This window comes from Anopheles stephensi, chromosome 3 (genome assembly GCF_013141755.1).
Source record: "Anopheles stephensi strain Indian chromosome 3, UCI_ANSTEP_V1.0, whole genome shotgun sequence".
Taxonomy (NCBI): Eukaryota; Metazoa; Arthropoda; class Insecta; order Diptera; family Culicidae; genus Anopheles; species Anopheles stephensi.
This window is the reverse complement of record NC_050203.1, coordinates 54684975-54703087: the sequence shown is the minus strand read 5'-3', so window position 1 is coordinate 54703087 and position 18113 is coordinate 54684975. Positions and strand designations below refer to the sequence as shown.

Below are 18113 nucleotides of genomic sequence, written 5' to 3'. Positions count from 1 at the left end.
AACCGGTGTACGAATGGCCCGGCTCCAAAATGGAGGCGAAAACTGGAAGACGAAGCAGTGTGCTAGCAAACATCGCCACCGCCACCTTCCCAAAACGCTGGTACGCGCTTTGATTTGTCACTACGCGGTGGTGGACGAAGCGAGCTGAGATGCCGCTTCGTTCCCAACGGTTGTCACCGTCCTGTGTTCGCTTTTGCGGCTTGTTTGGGGTTTTCGCCCGGTTCAGTCCGATTAAGTTGTAGGATTACACGCCAGCGACTAGGCACTGAATCGTAAATCCCGCCACGATCATCCAATCGGTGCGATCGGTGGAATGGAAGCGCCTAGACGGTCTGCGGCATGGTGAAATTGCACACCAAACAACCAAACGAGAGCCTGGCCTCGATATGGCTTAATTTGCTACAGATTTGACACCTCGGTTCGGCTGAACGGAAAATAAAGTTTCCGATTGCCCCATCTAACGGGGACTTTTTTTTTTGTTGGTGGAATGTTTTGTGGTGGTCTGAAGGTTAGACAAATCTTCGCTGACTGTGGCAGCGGTTAAGAACTAACACTTCCACAACATATCCATCTAAGCAAGAGATTACACAACTATGTCTCATTAAGTCCAAGCGGAACACACACGCACACACAACAACGCATTCTGTTTGATGTTCTTCCCATTTTCCACCCTTTCCGGATCGCACGCAACAGAATCTAGAGCAAACCAGTTCCAATCCTTCCAATAATTTGATGGACATGATGCTCTTGCTACGCGCAGCCTCGGTCGTGAAAACCCCCACAGGCACAGCATCCCGTTGCATCCCGCTGTTAATGCACCCTTGGGCCACAATCTGCGCAGATCACGCACTCATCATGGGGTTAGGGTTCCGATTCGTTGATGCATTTCCCGCCGAAGATGAAGATGCACCCGCAGGGTGCAAATCGTTCAACAATGACTCGCACTCCGTTTTTTTCCCCGTTTTCTTCCGAACGTCGTGAAACGTGAAACCGTTCGGTCGGTGGGGAGAGCTTGTGGAGATATTTTAAGCAGTGAGCAGCGAATGTGTGATACGCCCGTGATCGTTCTAGGTGATCGCAAAGATAACGGGGGGGAAGGGCGCATGAGGTGAGTAATCATGGTCTGGTCTTCAGCCCGGAGGAGATGGAAGACAATGTTATGCCCTCCGGGGGTGACCGTCGAATGGTCATTAAATTTTATGCTACATCACTACCACCAGTGAAGATGAAGTCTCTCTGATAGGAGCACGTACCGCAGAATGTTGGCTCTGATCGGTTTCGTACGAAATCCTGCTGGATTCTGGTTCAAGAATTTCAAACTATGCTAACTTCGAAAAAATACCACTCCCAAGACACGACGAACAAACATGTAGAACGTCATGTCTAAGTGCTCCCGTTCCCGATTCCGGTGTTGGGCAAACTTCCGGTTTTGCTGACCCAAACTCCGGATTCTAGCATGTACATACCATGTTTACCTTTCCCCAGCATAGCGTCCGCGTCAGTAGTTTACATCCAAAGAATGCTTCCTTCATTCCGCAACGCCAACAAAAAGTAGCGTCGCGGGACGCCGGACGCCAAGAATGTCCGACCCCGAAAAGTCTCAGACATTTTTCTCCCAGCCGCCCAGAGCGCCCAGAACTGCAGCACAAGAATGCGTTCACGAATTTCCAACACTACGGTATAACGGGCGTCAACATCGCTCAGGGCACCCCTTCTTTTCAGGGCACACTTTCGTAGGTATATCGGGTACAGTCGCCACGTCTCTCTCTCCCGTATCATCACCACCACCAGCTTCATCACGATCTCCATCATCGTCATCATCATCATCATCATACGAAGCATCCGCATGGGCAAAAGTCCCAGTCCATGTTCGGGGAGATGTTATTTCTACGCTTCTCTACATCCCCCAAAACGAAGACAAAAAATGGCTCTCCACGGTGCGCTCTCCAGAACGGTGACGCGGTCCAGGCTTTGGCGAGCCCACACGAGAACTAATTGTACTGCCTTGCCTTGACTCGCCCTTCTCCTTCGAGGTCCTATAGCACACTGGGGACCCTTAAGATATGCTCAAGCTCCAAGCTCGAAGCTACTTCCAGCATTGAGTGATGCTGCTCGTGGCAAGAACGCCCCAATGCCGGTACCGGCTTTTTCTCATTCTTTCACCTTGTGTGTTGGGGGCCGGTTTGGCAGTACGTTTTTTTTTCTTTCTTGCTTTCTTGCTTTCTTCCATTCGTGCCGCTCATACCGGGACGCGTATCGTATCTTGACCATGGACGACCAACAACAAGCAATCTTCCCACTTCTCAAGCATCTGTACAGCAACCCAGCCAGACTCGGCGTCCAGCTTACTTGATCAGCATTCCTTCAGCCCTAGGTCTAGAGTGGTACCAGGATGACGCGTTACCGGGCGACGCGACGATCACTGAGACGGGCCCGAACCGAGCCTAGGCTTGAGGACCCCATTAAAGCTACCACCACCCAGTGCACATCCCCCCCATGCTCCATCCCTCCCTTGCTACCTTCCCGGCCATTGAAAGCTTAGCGCGAAAACCGCGTATTCTAGCCACTAATATATAAATGTATGGCACATTACGGTACAGGGTGAGTAGTTTGCCCTTCACATCAAGCCCTAACCCTCTCATCTCTTCTTCGTTTGTGTCTATCCTTCCCCCCCCCCCCAAAAAAAAACTACTACTACTCCTACCACAGCTCTCGATCCCAGCCAAAATGGAGAACAGATCAGCCACAATAAAAACAGGCACAGGAACACGAAACGGAATAAGCTCCACTCACAGTTTGCCGATCGTTCGCATAAGTACCCCCTTTACCATTTTGGAAGTGCGCGACCAGAACACGTACTGACAGCATGATGCATTCTTCACCATTGACCTGACACCTTTCGGTATCCCTGGGTACTCCTTAGCCAACCAACCCCGCCAATCCACTTCACTTGGAGACGAAAATGGAAACATACCACCAGACCAGACCAAACTTTGCAGAGAAAAAGTGCGAGAAGGAGACTGGGAGTTGGACAAACCGCCCGAGTCGAAACATATGTTCCGGTGATCGTACGATCGTAAGAAGCTCTTGAGGTGGGAAGCAACGAACAACAGCACACACACAAAAAAAAGATACTTCCACTCCAACAGCATAGAATGTGGGGCTGGGTAGTTGTATAGAGCAGGCTTTACCACTACAGGATCGCTTATCTCGCCCACCTCACCACCACCGGCCGGTGGCTTCACGATCACGGGACAGGGGCACGAGATTGCGTAAAGCGTGTAAACTGCCCCGAACGGAACGAAATTATTTCGAATAAAGTTATTATCGTGTTAAGGTGCAATTGATAAATTTTTCATTCCCATTTTCGATCGATATGATTGTGTGCGAGCGAGCGGCTGAACGGCTTGGTTGGGGTTTGGAATGATTCTGATTAAACGATCTGATGCCGATCGTCCAGGGCGGGTTTTGGTGGGTGGGAAAATTGGGGAAATAATTCATCGCAAAACACAATGAGGTGGTTCCAACTCTTATCAAGCGTTTTAAATTTCGTCTTACTTTGCGTTAGACTTCTTACTTGGGTTCGTGAGGAGCTCCCTCTGCAGACTTCTTTTCGTTTGAAGTCGGTTCAAGTCATGCCAACAAGATCTTATTTTTGTTGGAGCCTCACACAAATCACTCCATCAGATTGCATTTCGTTTCAACAGTTTTTCAGCACCACCATTCGACCTTAACTTCGACCCCCCAAAAACACATTTTTCGTACTCTCCCCCCCTCATGAACCAGTGGACCACTCCACTCTCGTCGACCCTTTTTGTTCCTTCGTTTTAATTGCACCAATTAATGCAATATTAAACTTAATAAGACTTAAGTAATTACTTGTTTTGCTGGTGGTTATGCTTATAATTCACCTTGTTAGCGCGATTTACGCGTGCGCCAACCGTTTCGCGAGCGGAAGTGTCGAAAGCGTACGCAAACACGCCACGGACGCAGGTGGCCCCACGCGGTACCGAGCGCGAACAACCACAACAACAACAACAAAAAACAATCGGGGGCCACCGAAAGGGGGTTGAGCGGTGTCGGTACTGGTGGCCAACAAAAATGTTGTGTGTGTGTGTTTGGGTGGTGAGATGTACTTTATGTGTAGTTCCGCTGTACAAGTGCACCGTTCAACTCGGGCACGCATTTTCTTGTCTTCCTTCTTCCTACGTTTACCTTTTCTTTTCCTCGTCAAGTGGATATGGCCCATAATATTAAAGAAAATAAACACATATTTATAAGACCGGCCGATTGTGATGCAGTTTTTGGTGGTGAGATGCACCGTACAACCACTTTGTTTCCACTTTGTTTTAACAAACGATCGTTAAGCGGATTCAATTTGACGAATTTCAAATACTTCCTTCTGTAAGTACTAATAATTAAAGTTGAGTTTTTACTTTACGAAGTACACAACATTCCCTGCACCTTTTCTTTTCCTAGACCACTAGAACTTAGTCCTGCTTCTTATCTTCACATTATCAGTGTAGATGGTAATTAGATAAATGAAGCGTTCATAAATCTAGCTCGAGCAAATCAGTTCCACTTGCGAGCTCCCCGACGTCCATTAGACTGCGAGAGGGAGTACTGCGAGAGTAAATCACGACTACGCAATTACACCAGTTTATGATGCGATAATGTAGGTGCCTATGTCCACTGACGTTGGTGCCTCGAGCAAGATAACAGGGCACAAAAGATCAACGCTGGGCGATAAAACTATCATGTGACGTTGGTCGGGATGGTCTGGCGACTGGAGATAGTGTGGCGCGGCCGTTATCAACACTATCTCGAAATTAACACCCGTGGTGTTGCAATAAAATTAAAGAAATAATTAAGGACAATGACAGATACCGAGCGGACGGTCGAGAGCGTTTCAGGGATTGTATTACTTTGGCTAATATAGAAGGCAGCAGTGTTGTAAGAGAAAAAAAAGGGAAGAGTAAAATAGATGAAAGCATTGTTTTAATGAAGTAACATACATTTATAATATAACAGAATTCAATTATCCACAAAAAATAACAAGACAAGGTACATGTTTGCCGGGTACAAAAAGGAAAAGTTACAAAAAACCGGCCAGCATGAGAAAAACCTATCAGCAAAGAAATGGAGAGGTTATTTCCATCGGAATCGCGTCGAAGACATTGAACGGTTGGATGGATCGATCGCAAAACAATGGCGAACGGGCAGCCGAGAAGGAGAAATTAAAGCTGGCAAACGACTGGAGAGAACAGTAACCGTAACACACAAAACTAAATGGCGGAGACAACAACAAAACGAAAACAACACAACACACAAAAACCAACTTCACAAAGCAACGCGAAAGAGAGTTGTATGTGAAAGATGATTAATCTTCAACAAATTTCCACCAGCTTCACGACAGCCGATGACGTTCGCGCGGCGTTTGCCATCACCCTTGGTTCATCTCGTACCATCCATCGGCGATCATCGCAATCTCATCCCGCCTGGGAAATGGTGGTAAGTGTTGTGGCGCCTTCACTACGGAAAGCCGCCAGTTGCTGTGAGTCAGCTTCTACACATCCCCCCCACGTCTGGTTAATCCTCCCAGGAACCCACGGACCATCGCACCGGAATGGATGATTATCGACAATTGTTGTTCACATTTGTGCACATTCATTTGTCTTCTATGTTGCGCATTTGGCGCATTGGCGGGTTGGCGCTGAGAAAAGTGTGCAGGGGTACCTGCTGCTTCGGGACCGAGCTGGTCATTTCTGTGACGATGTGTGTGTGTGTGTGAATGTGCCAGGAGGGGGCGCGCGCGCGCATTCGTCTTCCAAATGAATCGCTACGCACACATCCGAAGACAGCAAGCGAAAAACGCAAACGCATCGAAGCCGGTGTGAAACCGCATCGTGTTTTTTTCCCCTTTTGGAACCACATTCCATTCTTCCAGCTGCGGTGGGAAAGGGGAGCCGGCTGGATGGGAGTAGGAAAGTTGCTGGTCACACCAGGGCGCATCGGCGGGCAAACGCTGGCGACACCACACCGAAAGCCAATGCAGATGAAATCGAACATCGATCGGAAAGCTTTGTTGGGGAGGAAAAATGGAAAGAGCTCGCTGCTCTCGAAGCAGCGACCGGGAAGGTGTGTAGAATGCATGTGAGTCTTCTGTCACTATCAGAAGTAGCTAATCTGGTTTAGTGTTACTCCACCACTCATGCGCGTCGGTTGGGGCAGGGTGCATGAGACAACACGCCCAAAGATCGTGCCATCGATGCCAAGATGAAGTGCGAAAAGTGCACTGTGAAGGCTAACTGCCCTTCCAGCTTCCACTCCTATCGCCCGGCATGAAGCGCGACATTAAGGAAGCCACAAAGTATCCTATTTCATCATAAGCACACGTCGTCTTCACCATCAAGCCGCGATCTAGAGTGGCTCTGCTTCGATCGTACCCAGCAACACCCAGGCAGCCTGATCTAGGCTTACCCGGCATTCGTAGACGGAGATCCGGACGTGGACGGGAGCTCGTTCGTTGTAGCAACTTCGCTTCCGTTCCAGCATCCTATCACTTCAACCGTCTCTTCGTCCTCCTCACACGCACACACGCACACACTCATGCACACAGTTCGCAAAAGGGCACATGATCAGGTGTGAAGTGAAGACGATTTATTATAATTTGACTACGGTCTGGGATGCCGGATTGCTCGCCTCGCTTGTGTTAGCTGCAGCCATTCCGTTGTGCTCGTCTCGCTGCACACGACATGGACGGAGGGAAAGATGGGTGAGCTGGTTCGCAATGCAGAATGTGTCAACCTGGCTAGACGGGTACAAATTCCGTGTAAATTGTTGCCGATCACGACACATTCGCACAACGAGCGCAACCGGTGTCCGCTCGATGCTTAACACTCGAGCTCAATTTGCTCGCTTCAAGACCGCTTTAAGACCACTGCCCAAGCGGTGATAATGGTTGTGGAATTTGTTCCTCCATTTAATAAGCCTACGAAGCCTGGACACGGATCATCCGGGATTATTACCATGTTCTTATGATGTGTTATAAAAATAAACACTTCACTTCAAGGCGACTTTCTGGATGTGCCCTCCACAGGACAGATTGGGTTCAGCAAGTGAAATTGAAGCGCATTACCATTGCGTATGAATAATTGAAAACTCTGCTGGGTGATAGCGTCATGACCTTTTAGACTTTATCGGGGCAACCCTCCTCAAACGCAACGACTCTTTTCACCCAGGGCGAATGACGCTTAGACGGTGGAGCGAACCAGGGAAGCCCTATCGGTGCCCTCCATTTTCTACCAACGTACAGCACAACCTCGTACCGACCAAATAATGGTCGGTCGTTGCTTCACTCGAAGGCCAAACACATACACACACATACACCTGGGGCAGAAAACGCATTGTCTTCCGCGAGGCGAGTGTCTGTGAGGGGAAAAAGGGTACAACAGCTAACGATGCGTCTCCACAGCCTGTATCGGCTATAGAGACATCAACCACAGAGTGGACAAACTGCTTCACCTCCACCACCGCCGCCAACGTTAGTAGGTAGGCACCCTGAGGCGTATGGTGAACCCACCAGATAAGGATTATCTAGCGTAAAGGCAGATAACGCTAATTAAATAACTACGCACCGAAAATAGATCCCATAAGGTCACGTTTGTGTTCCTTGCGCCATAGACTCCGAAGGCGGAAACGAACGATGATGGAGCGGGTGTTACCGAGAAGGTTTCGCCCGGTAATGCTATGCTGCTGGCCGCGTCTTAAGATAAAGAACTTGTGACTCAAAGTCCGCTAACGCACCGTGTGAAGGTTGTTTATGGTTTCTGTCCGACCCGGATTAAGTTGTACGCTTTCGTAGAGACCGGAAGATGCGAGTCAATAGAAACATTTATCTTGGAGTGCTTGGAGGATTTACCGAAAAAAAGGGGAGACTAGTCGACAAATTTAGACGTGGAGGAGCTCAATAAAGGAGCTTATTGAGTGAAGGATTGTCCTGGTGGTAGAGGTCTTCACATGGCAGGACCGAGATTCAAATCCCATCCGGACCGTTCCCCCTGTAGTGAGGGCTGACTATCCAACTATGTGGTATCAGTAAGTCTAGTAAGCCAGATAATAACCGGAATGATCTGAGTGGCCGACACCTTCAAGTGCTCAAGAAATCGATACGATCGGCATCGTTTCTCGGCATTACCTATCGCAAGATAATAAATTCGCTAATGAATTCAATTCATTTTGCGATAAGCGCTAAGACTGAAGGCGCCAGGACGCAGCAGCAATCCACATTCTCAACTCAATCGTCACCGTCGATTCGCTTCAACGCTTCGCCTAATTACTCACGCATTGGTCACGTTTACCGCCGCGATGTCATGTTTGACTCATTTTCTGGCTGAATTTGCTCACCTTCCTTCCTCCCCTGCTCCCTCCCTCCCCCCCTTTTATTTGTCTACATCCTTTTGCACCGCTCCATACCTCAAAGGAGATTGAACTTTCTCTTTCAATCTAAGCCCATAAAAAGCATTCATCCACACGAAACAAGAAATCGAACGATAGAAAAATACTTTAACGATCGGTTCGGAGCCCCTCGGTGGGGCTACACAAGCGGACGGAAAAAAAAACGAAAGAAAAACACCTATGCTCGCCCAATTGAAGAAGCATCACACGCAACATACTGGCCCAATCAAAAACACATCATCACTGGTGGATATCGAGGGGGGGGGGGGGTGGCGCGATTTGTCGAAGAACAACAATCACATTCCACGGTGTCGTGAAGAGCTGACGGAGCGGCAGTCAATGGCTCCTGGCCACACGCGCCCATGTGTTCGTGCGTGTGCTTGAACGTGTAAGACGCCACAGTACCTTTCCCTTTTGTGCATCGTCGTTTGTTCCAGCCGGTTGGTAGGGCTCCCCAGTTCATTGCACCGTCGCGCGTACGATCGGATCGTACCGAAACCTGCTGTTCCGAGCGAGTCGTGGCGTGCTGGAGGTGGTTACGCACGAGGTTAGGAAACACGCACGAAAACGTGCAGGTTGCCTTGCTGAATCAAGGTTAATCGAATCATGTGTGGTTGGTGCGGTCCGAGAAGTTAAAGTTTAAAGTCCGCCCGTTTGGAGCTTTTCTTGACTGGTTTCGTGAAGCGATTGAGATTGAAAATCGAACGTAAATAAGCAATTCATTTGCACTTAAAAGTCTCTAGCTCCATATCATTTGCAATCTTTTGGCCCAGATCGGATAAGAAAATGGGAAGCTCTTTAAAAGCCGCCGATAGAGAATTAATCCATCAAACTGCAAACTATTCCAACGAAATCGCATGCTGACGGTGAGCAGCGAAAAGGGTAGCGAAAGCAATCACCTTGCACCAAGCGATAGATTATCATCCATCTTTCCTCATCATCAAAATCTCATCGTGACTTGTCGAAGCTCACACTGCTGGGAAACGCATAGAACTGAATGGCGGTACGACGACAAAAAAAAAAAAACAGATTAACGAAAGCACTTTCTACTTGAAAGCAAAAGCGAAACCCCCGACAATGCAGACCCCAGTCAACCGAAAAATGTAATACCTCCGTCCGAAACTGCGTGCCAATAATTAGAAAATCCCATGAAAAATGCTTCTCTAGTAACTAATAACAAAAAAAAATCGAGCTTGGAACCTTGGAGCGAGGAACCGGAGGGAAAGGGAGGGCGCAACATATTCGCAATGAAAGTGAAACAACCCGCAGCGTTCCTGGGCGAATCTGCGGACAACCAGCAATGGCTAACGACAGCCCGTTAAAGGAAGCAAGCAGGCACAGGCCGGCAAATAAACAGCAACCCTAGCTTTATATCCGCGGAAATATTCGCACCGTGGGCCTCACGCGCATTCCGATGCGGTCAGTACGCGAACTTGCCGATGGCGAAAGCACCGACAACGTCCGCTTCCGGAATGCCCGGTCGGTCGGGATTTTTCTTGGCGTTGAACGACCAGGGTGCCCCGAAAAAAGAGAAAAGTAACCGATCGTTCGATCCGTTTTCAAACGATCGCGTTGTTGTTGAGGGGGGGGTTTGTGTTTTTACACCCTGTTTAAGTTTGTTTTATTTCGCAGCAGTTGTGGAGCAACTGTCGAAAGGGGAGTTTTGAGGGATTCCTTTTGTTTCCCAAGAACAAAGTGTTGAACGTGGAAGAAGGCAAGATAAAGTTCAACTGCCGACAGGATCCGGTCTTTTTATTTAATTTGTTCTTGTTTTAACTTTTTGTTTCTCTTGCCCAAACCTGCGAAATTGAAAAATTAACAGCTGTTGAAAAATTGTATTTCAATCCTTCGTGCAGTGGAGCAACGTATTGGAAGGAACAAGATGGGTACTCCACCGTACAAACAAGACCCACCATCACCAGCACCATTGGATGCTGGTTTGTTTTTTATTATTTGCCTTTCCCTTCGTTTGCCCAGTAGCTCCAACGATTCTGTGTCCAAGAAGCGACCCTAACGAACGATTGGAAATAGCCAACGAAAGGGCCCGTGTAGCAGACTTCTGGTTGCGAATTGCCCACCGACATGGTGCCGGTTGTTTTAATGCTTGTACTGGGGAGTTTTACTTTTGTTTTTTATTCCCCCCTTACGATCGATGCCGCCAAAAAGACGTACTGGAGTAGTGAGGAGCTCGGGATCAGTGTGAAACTTGCAGGAAGTTCAAATGAAACACAAACAGGGCGAAACACCATCGTCAGTTGCGATCGAGTAATTGAGTAACAGCCGAACGAAACAATGACTAATCAAGATGGGAGAGTAAATATCTCGAGCGGTTCCTATCGAAGTTGATGTATGTTTCCCAAACGGACCAAACATCAAAAAAGGACCGTGTGAGATACATTCGGAAACTGAATTAAGTTACATTGAGGCCTACGATTTCACAGTGAATTCCTTGCGGGAGGGGTTCAGTGTTTTTAATGTCTTGACGACCCTTATACGAGACCTCGATTAGCTTTCGCAACCGCGTACGCCGAGCCGAGCATTAATGTCCAGGCTTTTATGTCCATATGCCCTTTTCCAAGTGCGAGTGTTACACGAGCAACAGCAGCAAGGGCGGATAAACTCGAACCGGTGCAATATTCGATCGACCCTCCAGCCTAATGGTAGCGCCAAAGGTCCGTGTAATCGTATCGCTTGTGGAATTCCTTCCCACACGAAAAACCTCGAACCGAAGAAAAAAACAACAACTAAAACACGTGTAACAAACTTCCCGATCTCGAAGCATTAATAGCATTTGGCCCAGACCCGACCTATGCTACTACGCGCCTTGGCCGCCGTCGATTGGTGTGGCGGTGACCCTTTTTTTTGCCTTCCAAATCGATCGAACGCTCGATTCGGCTTTTCGAAACATTCCATCAATTTTCCCGAACCCAACCATTTTGGGGTGGGGTGGAGAAGGAAATGCCCCATAATAGGGTGGCCACTTTCCAACACTGTGCTCACTACCTCGACCGTGAACGGTGTGTAGACAGCCAGTCAGCCAGCCAGCCGTGCGCCATTTCGCACCATATGCACCCGATTGCCAACCTCGCCTGACTTCTGGCACCCCCGAAAGAGCGAGAGCGACACTGACGCAAGCGAGAGGTCTCAAGTTCATTCGATTTCATCAGGCACCATCATCACGACCCATAAAGCTACCCTGCCTTAATCCTTCTCGCTCGCCCTGTGAACTATCTGTGGAGAATGTTTGACCGCTACCCCCTTCGGTAGATTGGTCACTTTTCGGTGATAAACGTAACCGGTGACGATCACCGTTATTAGGCCGGTTTCCGGTGCCCGCAGGCGATGAAGATAGGCGAGGTGGAAAATACCCCAAACTGGCACATATACATACGAGAGAGCGATGGCGCGAATAGCTAACAAAAATCGGTGCCATACCATTCTCGACGCTGAAAGCAGGTTACCGAATTTGGCCCATCGTCTAGATCCCGACGGTGACCCGATGACTAGGTGTGCGAGCATAGTTATTAGTGCACCGATGCGAGTGGAGACCTACATCGAGACACACAGATATCGTGGCACTGGGCGAAAGAGATTTTGAGGTCAGACATCAAGATAAAGTGAATTGTGCCCAGGAGTTCTGATGTCACTGGACCTAAGGGATCCAGTCTCTTCCAGCCTAGACTCCAGAAACTACTTCAAACGTCTCCCTAATTCCGGGTTGGTACTTGTGAAGATTTCTCTTCCAAAAACTCCAAACACCTTCTGAGATCACACGATGTTCAACTACGCACACTCGTACACTCCGCAGCATGGCGTCAGGGTGACTTCGTCAGCATGTTGCCGATACTGTGTGTGCGCGCGCGCGCCCGCTGAAAGAATACATCGTGTTGCTCATCCGCTACCGCCGTTCTCCATCCAGAGCCGCCACCGATGTAAGCCTCAAACAGTCTCACCTGTACCACACCTCGCGATCTTCATCACCCACCTCGCGCGAGTGATCAAGAATTCGCGCTGTGGAAAGAATCTCCTCCAAACAAACAAGCAGGATCGCGAGGCTTAAGAAACGAGGTAAAAACGCGGTCCCGCTACAACTCTGCCGAACAGCTGCCCCAAAAACTATCCACAAACATCTCTGGCAAAGTGCTCTCGTCTCGCGTTCCGTGGCAAAGGTGGTTTTTTCTTCGTCGCTATCTTCTTCAAGAGACTGTTATGTTGTTACAAGCGACTGTTGTCCTCATCGTGGTCGTCGTTTTGGCCCTACCTTCCTCCACCATCCCGCTTTAAAATCTCCCCCCGGTATCTCAATTGGTTTCGGTCAAGCAGATTTTGCTTTTTGGGAGGTTATTTTGGAAATGGTTTTTTGCATAAATTATGCTCCAACCGAACCGAATATCGCCAACCGAGTGCCCCAAGGCGCACACTCCTTCACGAGATCGGGATTGAGAGGGAGTGCTTGTTTTTTTCATCCCCCCGCTCCACTCAAGTTCACTCCGCACGGCGTTGTGTTGAAGCATTCTTTACCTCTCGACGGGGTCAGCTGGCCCCAGAGTCACCTTCAGCTGGCCCGTGGCCCTGACATCGGCTCACATTCTGACCGCCACGCTACCGGGGGCGCGTTGAAAAGTTGCTTTCCACACTCGCGATCGCCGATGTGAATCGCGGTAAACCCTTTGACCTTACGGTGCACGGGAAAGATACTGGAACTCCGGACAAAAGAGCAACAGCGAACAAAAAAAAAAAAAAGATCGGTCAGTAAGGCGCGGCCAAGATTGGCGACGCTCGCAGACCCCGGTCCTGTCGGACGCAAAAGAATTTCATCCCTTTTGCCTGCGCGAACCACGATGTTGGCGTACGTGTGCCATGCGGATGGACGAAGATGTGAACCGCGCGCAGAATATCACGCGCGCACGTCTCAACCGTCCCCTGCTTCCAACGGTAGAACAGATGCCAAAAGGGCGAGGAATCTACAGTCACAATCTCTCGCAAGCCACAATGGGTCACCACATCCCATGGCCCTTATTATGCGTCCCTGGAGTCGTTAAAAAATTTCAATAAACTACCCCATTTTCTTCACCTTCCAGTACGATCGTTCCAATTATGTTCTCTGCTCGTTGCTGAGCAGAGAAGAATTTCACGGTACGGCACCACCAATGAGATAAGTATGAAGTGAAATCACCCCGAAAATGGGGACTTTGCGGGTGCCGCATACACGATGAACAACACATGTGCCCAGCCGGGTTTCCAGCGATCGTGATTTAAAGTTTGGAACGAAATTTTAATTTATGAACAAAGTCTTAATTAAAGTCTGGTGGTGTTATAACATCCCGAAGTGTCGCGGCTCGCAGATGACATCATGGTACATGGTTCGGCGGATTCTCCAAACGAATGACGAAATTTGGTTCCTCCTCATCTGAAAAAACGGAAGGGCGAAGGGCACCCACCAGCAACATCTGGTGGTGAAGTTGCGCCTCGATCGGCCATAAATCAATTGCCTAATCATGCACGCTACCACGAGCCGGGTGTTGCCGGAGTCTTGGAATCGCTCTACAAAATCAGTTTGTAGGCCACTTTACATCATAACGTAGCAATTGCGATAGGAAATCCGATGAGCTTTCGTGATAAAACGGTGGTGGCTCAAAATTGAAACAGGCGCCATTACGATAAGAAAGTGTTTAAAGTTTGATAGCATGTCAATATGCGCCAGTTGTAAACTTTTAATCAATGGAAGGCAATAAATTGTGACAATTTATTGTTCACCCGATGGAAAGGTCATGGAAGAACTGTGCTCACCCCCATACCAAACATAAAAATCTTATTTCGCTTCCCCAATAAATTCTCCCCGAACTCGATGCGTTTCGATTGGGAACAAAATCGTGTCCCAAAAAGTGCAACGCATTCCGGGGCTCAATCAGCGGCAGCAGCAGCTGCGCACAATAATCACAGTCGCAAAAACATCGAAACAAACGGCTGCCGTTGCTGCTACTTCGAACTGCATCTGCATACACCCACACCAAATGCCGTCAACCCATGAGCAGCGAGGAAGAAAAAAAACGCGTTCCGAATCATTTCGAAATCGATGCAAACGGTGAAGTCCAACAGACAAAACGAATCGGCCAAAGCTTCTGAGAGACAAATAAACAAAATTGTGGGCACAAAACTGGCTCGAAAACACATGGGACTTGGTCATGCGTTTGGCGATATGCAAAGAAGAGTGAGGGCGGTTGGGTTCAAACTTACCCGATTGCATTCCAGGGCGGCTGCACTATGCTCCTCCCGCTGCCGGAAACAGTGCGTGCATTTGCTCTTGTTGAAGATGTTCGGCGAAAATTTACGACACTCGATGTTGCGGCTTCCCATGTTTCTGGAATTATTGCTTTTTACGATTTAAAGGGAAAACGCATACACATTCGACACACACACACACATTCACTGGAGGGTTGAATAATGACACAAAAAAAGGGCACACACACACAATTTTTTTCCTTCTTCACACGCACAAACACACCCTCTCGTTTTCGGACGACAGATCGTCGCGGGGAGACTTTGCGCACAAACTTCACTTTTCGGTCGGAATATTATTCTATCACTGATTGTAAGTGGTGCAGCAGAAAAAAAAAAATGCGGGACTAAGGGTTGCGATCTTACACCCAGCAACAAGAAAGGGGATGATCCTCTTCCGGAAGGCTCGGAAGCCTTCTCCGTTAGCCGATCGTACACGCGGAATTCATCTCGATGGCTTAGAATTCCTTGTTTGTTTTATTTCCTGCCACTTTATTTGGAGCTGTTAGAGCCTCGAATTTCCTATATCGTAGCCATCTCCATCTGGAGGTCGAATTTTCGCTCCGACGTTCGCTCCTAAACACAAGCACACGACACTATTCGTTTCAAACTTTCATTCACAAAAATTGCCTAAGGCTCTGATGGCGTTCCTCGGCAAACTGCACTTGGTACAAACTCACAAACACACACCACGCTTAATGCTCAGTGCACGCCGTTGGATTTGAAGTGCTCGTAATCTTTTCCCTTTTAATTAATATTTTTTCACCTTCCGATTACTTTCCACGCGGCTGTTTAGTTCAACAGCTTTACATTTGCATTCTTCATCGACACCACTCGATGCACTTGCTACGCAAACAAACACACACGGACACTCTCGCCCGTACAGCACAGAGCGCTGCCCACAGGCTTACACTGCACCTGTGATGCACCGTGATGGCCGTTGTTTTGCACTGTAAAAAGGGAAACAAACGAAATGATAACAACAATTTTAATCAATTTTGGACGGGGGCTTTATATTTTCCCCCCTGAACACGCACACAGACACACGGTAGGGAAAGTCAGCGCAATTGACAGCAAATTCGAATCCACGATCACATTTGTGTTTATGGAGGCCACAAATGTTCCGTCAAATTGAGAGAGGGAAAAGTAGAAAATTCACTCGGAAAAATACGACACACGCAATTGTTTTGATGTTGTTGATAAGCTCTTGCTGATGGAGAAAAACACTTTACACGATAGCACGTGCACGATTGGTGTCTGGGTGGTGAAGACCCAACCGCTATTATCAGTTTAAGGCCCGGAAAAGAAATCGATTGCAATTTTCCGGCAACGATCGTTACTGGCCGGAGCAATTTCGTAGGCAGGCGCGAGTGCTTTTGTTTTGATGCGAAACACTTGTTTCGATTCGTTTCGCTTGTTTTTTTTTTTGGGTGTTGCTTTTTCTTCAAGGTGAGCTAAGTCAAGCTGTTTGAACAAATTTATTGCTTGTGAATTTGTATGATGGAAATGGATGGTGTTTTTTTTTTTCTTTTATCGCTCACATTTAGACAGCAATGCCCTGATGCTAGAAGAGTTCGAAAATTACGATAAATAATAATTTAATGAAATCCTCTATCACTTAAGTAGACAAGCTAATTGGTAATTCATTCTCATCACAGAATTTCTCTCCCAAACGCCCCAACCGCTGCATTCAACTGCATTCGAGGGGTCCAAAAATAAATGAAAACAAATTGTGATCATCCCGCGTGTGTCGTGATCATCAACTGGCCCGCAGGCGAAACCAGAACAAAAAAAACCAAGAGAATAACAATAAAGCGACAGTGGAACGCAATTCTCCACACGCACACATTCACGCACACCAACGCATCGATCGCAGCTTCCAGAGGGCGTAATACATGGAAAAATGCGTGCGACCACACCACACGCAACCAACCACACAGCGGCTAGAACGTTTTGTTTACTCACACGGGCGCGCATGCACACACACATACACCGGGCGCACCAACTCTACGCACACAGGCGACCCAGTTCAACGGGAAGGCGTAAAACAAAAATACACACACAACCTTTTTGAGCACGCACTTGTGCGCTCACGTGCACGCACGATCGGTTTGCTAAGATTTTACTGCAACCGCGATGCACCCAGCCAGCAGCCGACCGATCGGTATTCCAGCTTGCACTGGCTTACTGGATGATACGCATAATGATACAATCACCGGTGTTGTGACACTGTGGTATGCGTAGCGTAGCAATAACAGGTTCGTTTCACAATCGGTCCCATGCTCGGTCGTTCAGATGACCGTGATGTGATTAAGTACGCAAAAATGTATGGATCTTTTAACATCCACTTCACTGTCTTTGGAGAACTTGCTTCGAACCGGCTTGCCACTCACAAACACGCACTTAAATATTATAATGTGTTAACATTCAGCTTTCGAAGTTTCTTCGCTGGATCCACCTGGCCGGTGAACAGAATTCACCAGTCACAGCACTTGCCCCGAACTTACTCGAACTCCTCACTCCTGCACGTGTCGTTATGTCGTAGAATGGAACTGCAAATGGGGTTTTCGAATGCACAGCGATGAGTTTCACTCGGCTCGGTACTAATATGATCGGTAAATAATCCGTACACAACACTGCAAATTGCTACGCTGATTTGCTTGATCTCGTCGCGCGCACACCAGAAAACGCACACCCGACGTCGTTGAAAGCTAATTTTTTTTTAACCCTGCCACAGGCCGGATCTTTAAACAGAAGCGAAGAGAATGCGTTGCCAAAAGCCGAACTCGAACACGAGAGAGTGAACGACTTCGGCCTCTCTCAGCAATCGGCCTTCTCTGTTTTTTTGCTTTCTGTCTCTGTCTTCCGCACTAGTTTTACTGCATGAAAACAAACGATACGGACGCTGCGGAGCACATGAGCAAATGAGATGGAAGATAGTAGGGGCAGTCGTGTTGTTTCTTTCTACGCTGGTTCGGGTTTTTGTTAAGCCCTGGTCTTAGCGATTCCATTTCAAAGGCGTTAAAACCGTTGTGCAAGTTGCGAAACAATATTTTTATATAAAAGATAATTGAAATCTCGTTAAAAGCATCGGAACAAGCTACAAAAATGTGAAATAACTTTTAATAGCCAACCACCCTCTGGCTTACCTGAAAAGTTTACTGATAATGTGCCTTTTTCGCAAGTTTCCCAATCCGATTCTAAACCATGGGACTGGAAGCGGTCAAAATTTGTAATTTTTTTAATTTATTTCATAAGTGCTATTCAAAGTATTCCATTTCACTTCGTTTTTCTCATTTTACAAGAACTGCCATGCCCTTCAAAAAATTCCTTAAGGTAAAAAAAAGTTTGTGGTACCATATTTTGAAAATCGAATC

General features: G+C 47.8%; 1 protein-coding gene across 5 annotated transcripts in view; it reads right to left on the bottom strand.

Annotated features, from left to right (window-relative positions):
* The window catches only part of LOC118513385 (protein outspread), a 217581-nt gene extending 200121 nt beyond the window's left edge, over nucleotides 1–17460 (bottom strand). For all 5 annotated transcript variants that reach the window (XM_036059049.1, XM_036059050.1, XM_036059053.1 and 2 more), the window contains exons 1-2: nucleotides 17244–17460; nucleotides 14695–15686 (exon numbers count right to left, since the gene is read on the bottom strand). In XM_036059049.1, coding sequence (XP_035914942.1) covers nucleotides 14695–14814 — 120 coding nt within the window. In that variant the 5' untranslated portion in view covers nucleotides 14815–15686; nucleotides 17244–17460. The remainder of the gene's footprint in view (nucleotides 1–14694; nucleotides 15687–17243) is intronic.
* Nucleotides 17461–18113: the final 653 nt, after the last annotated feature.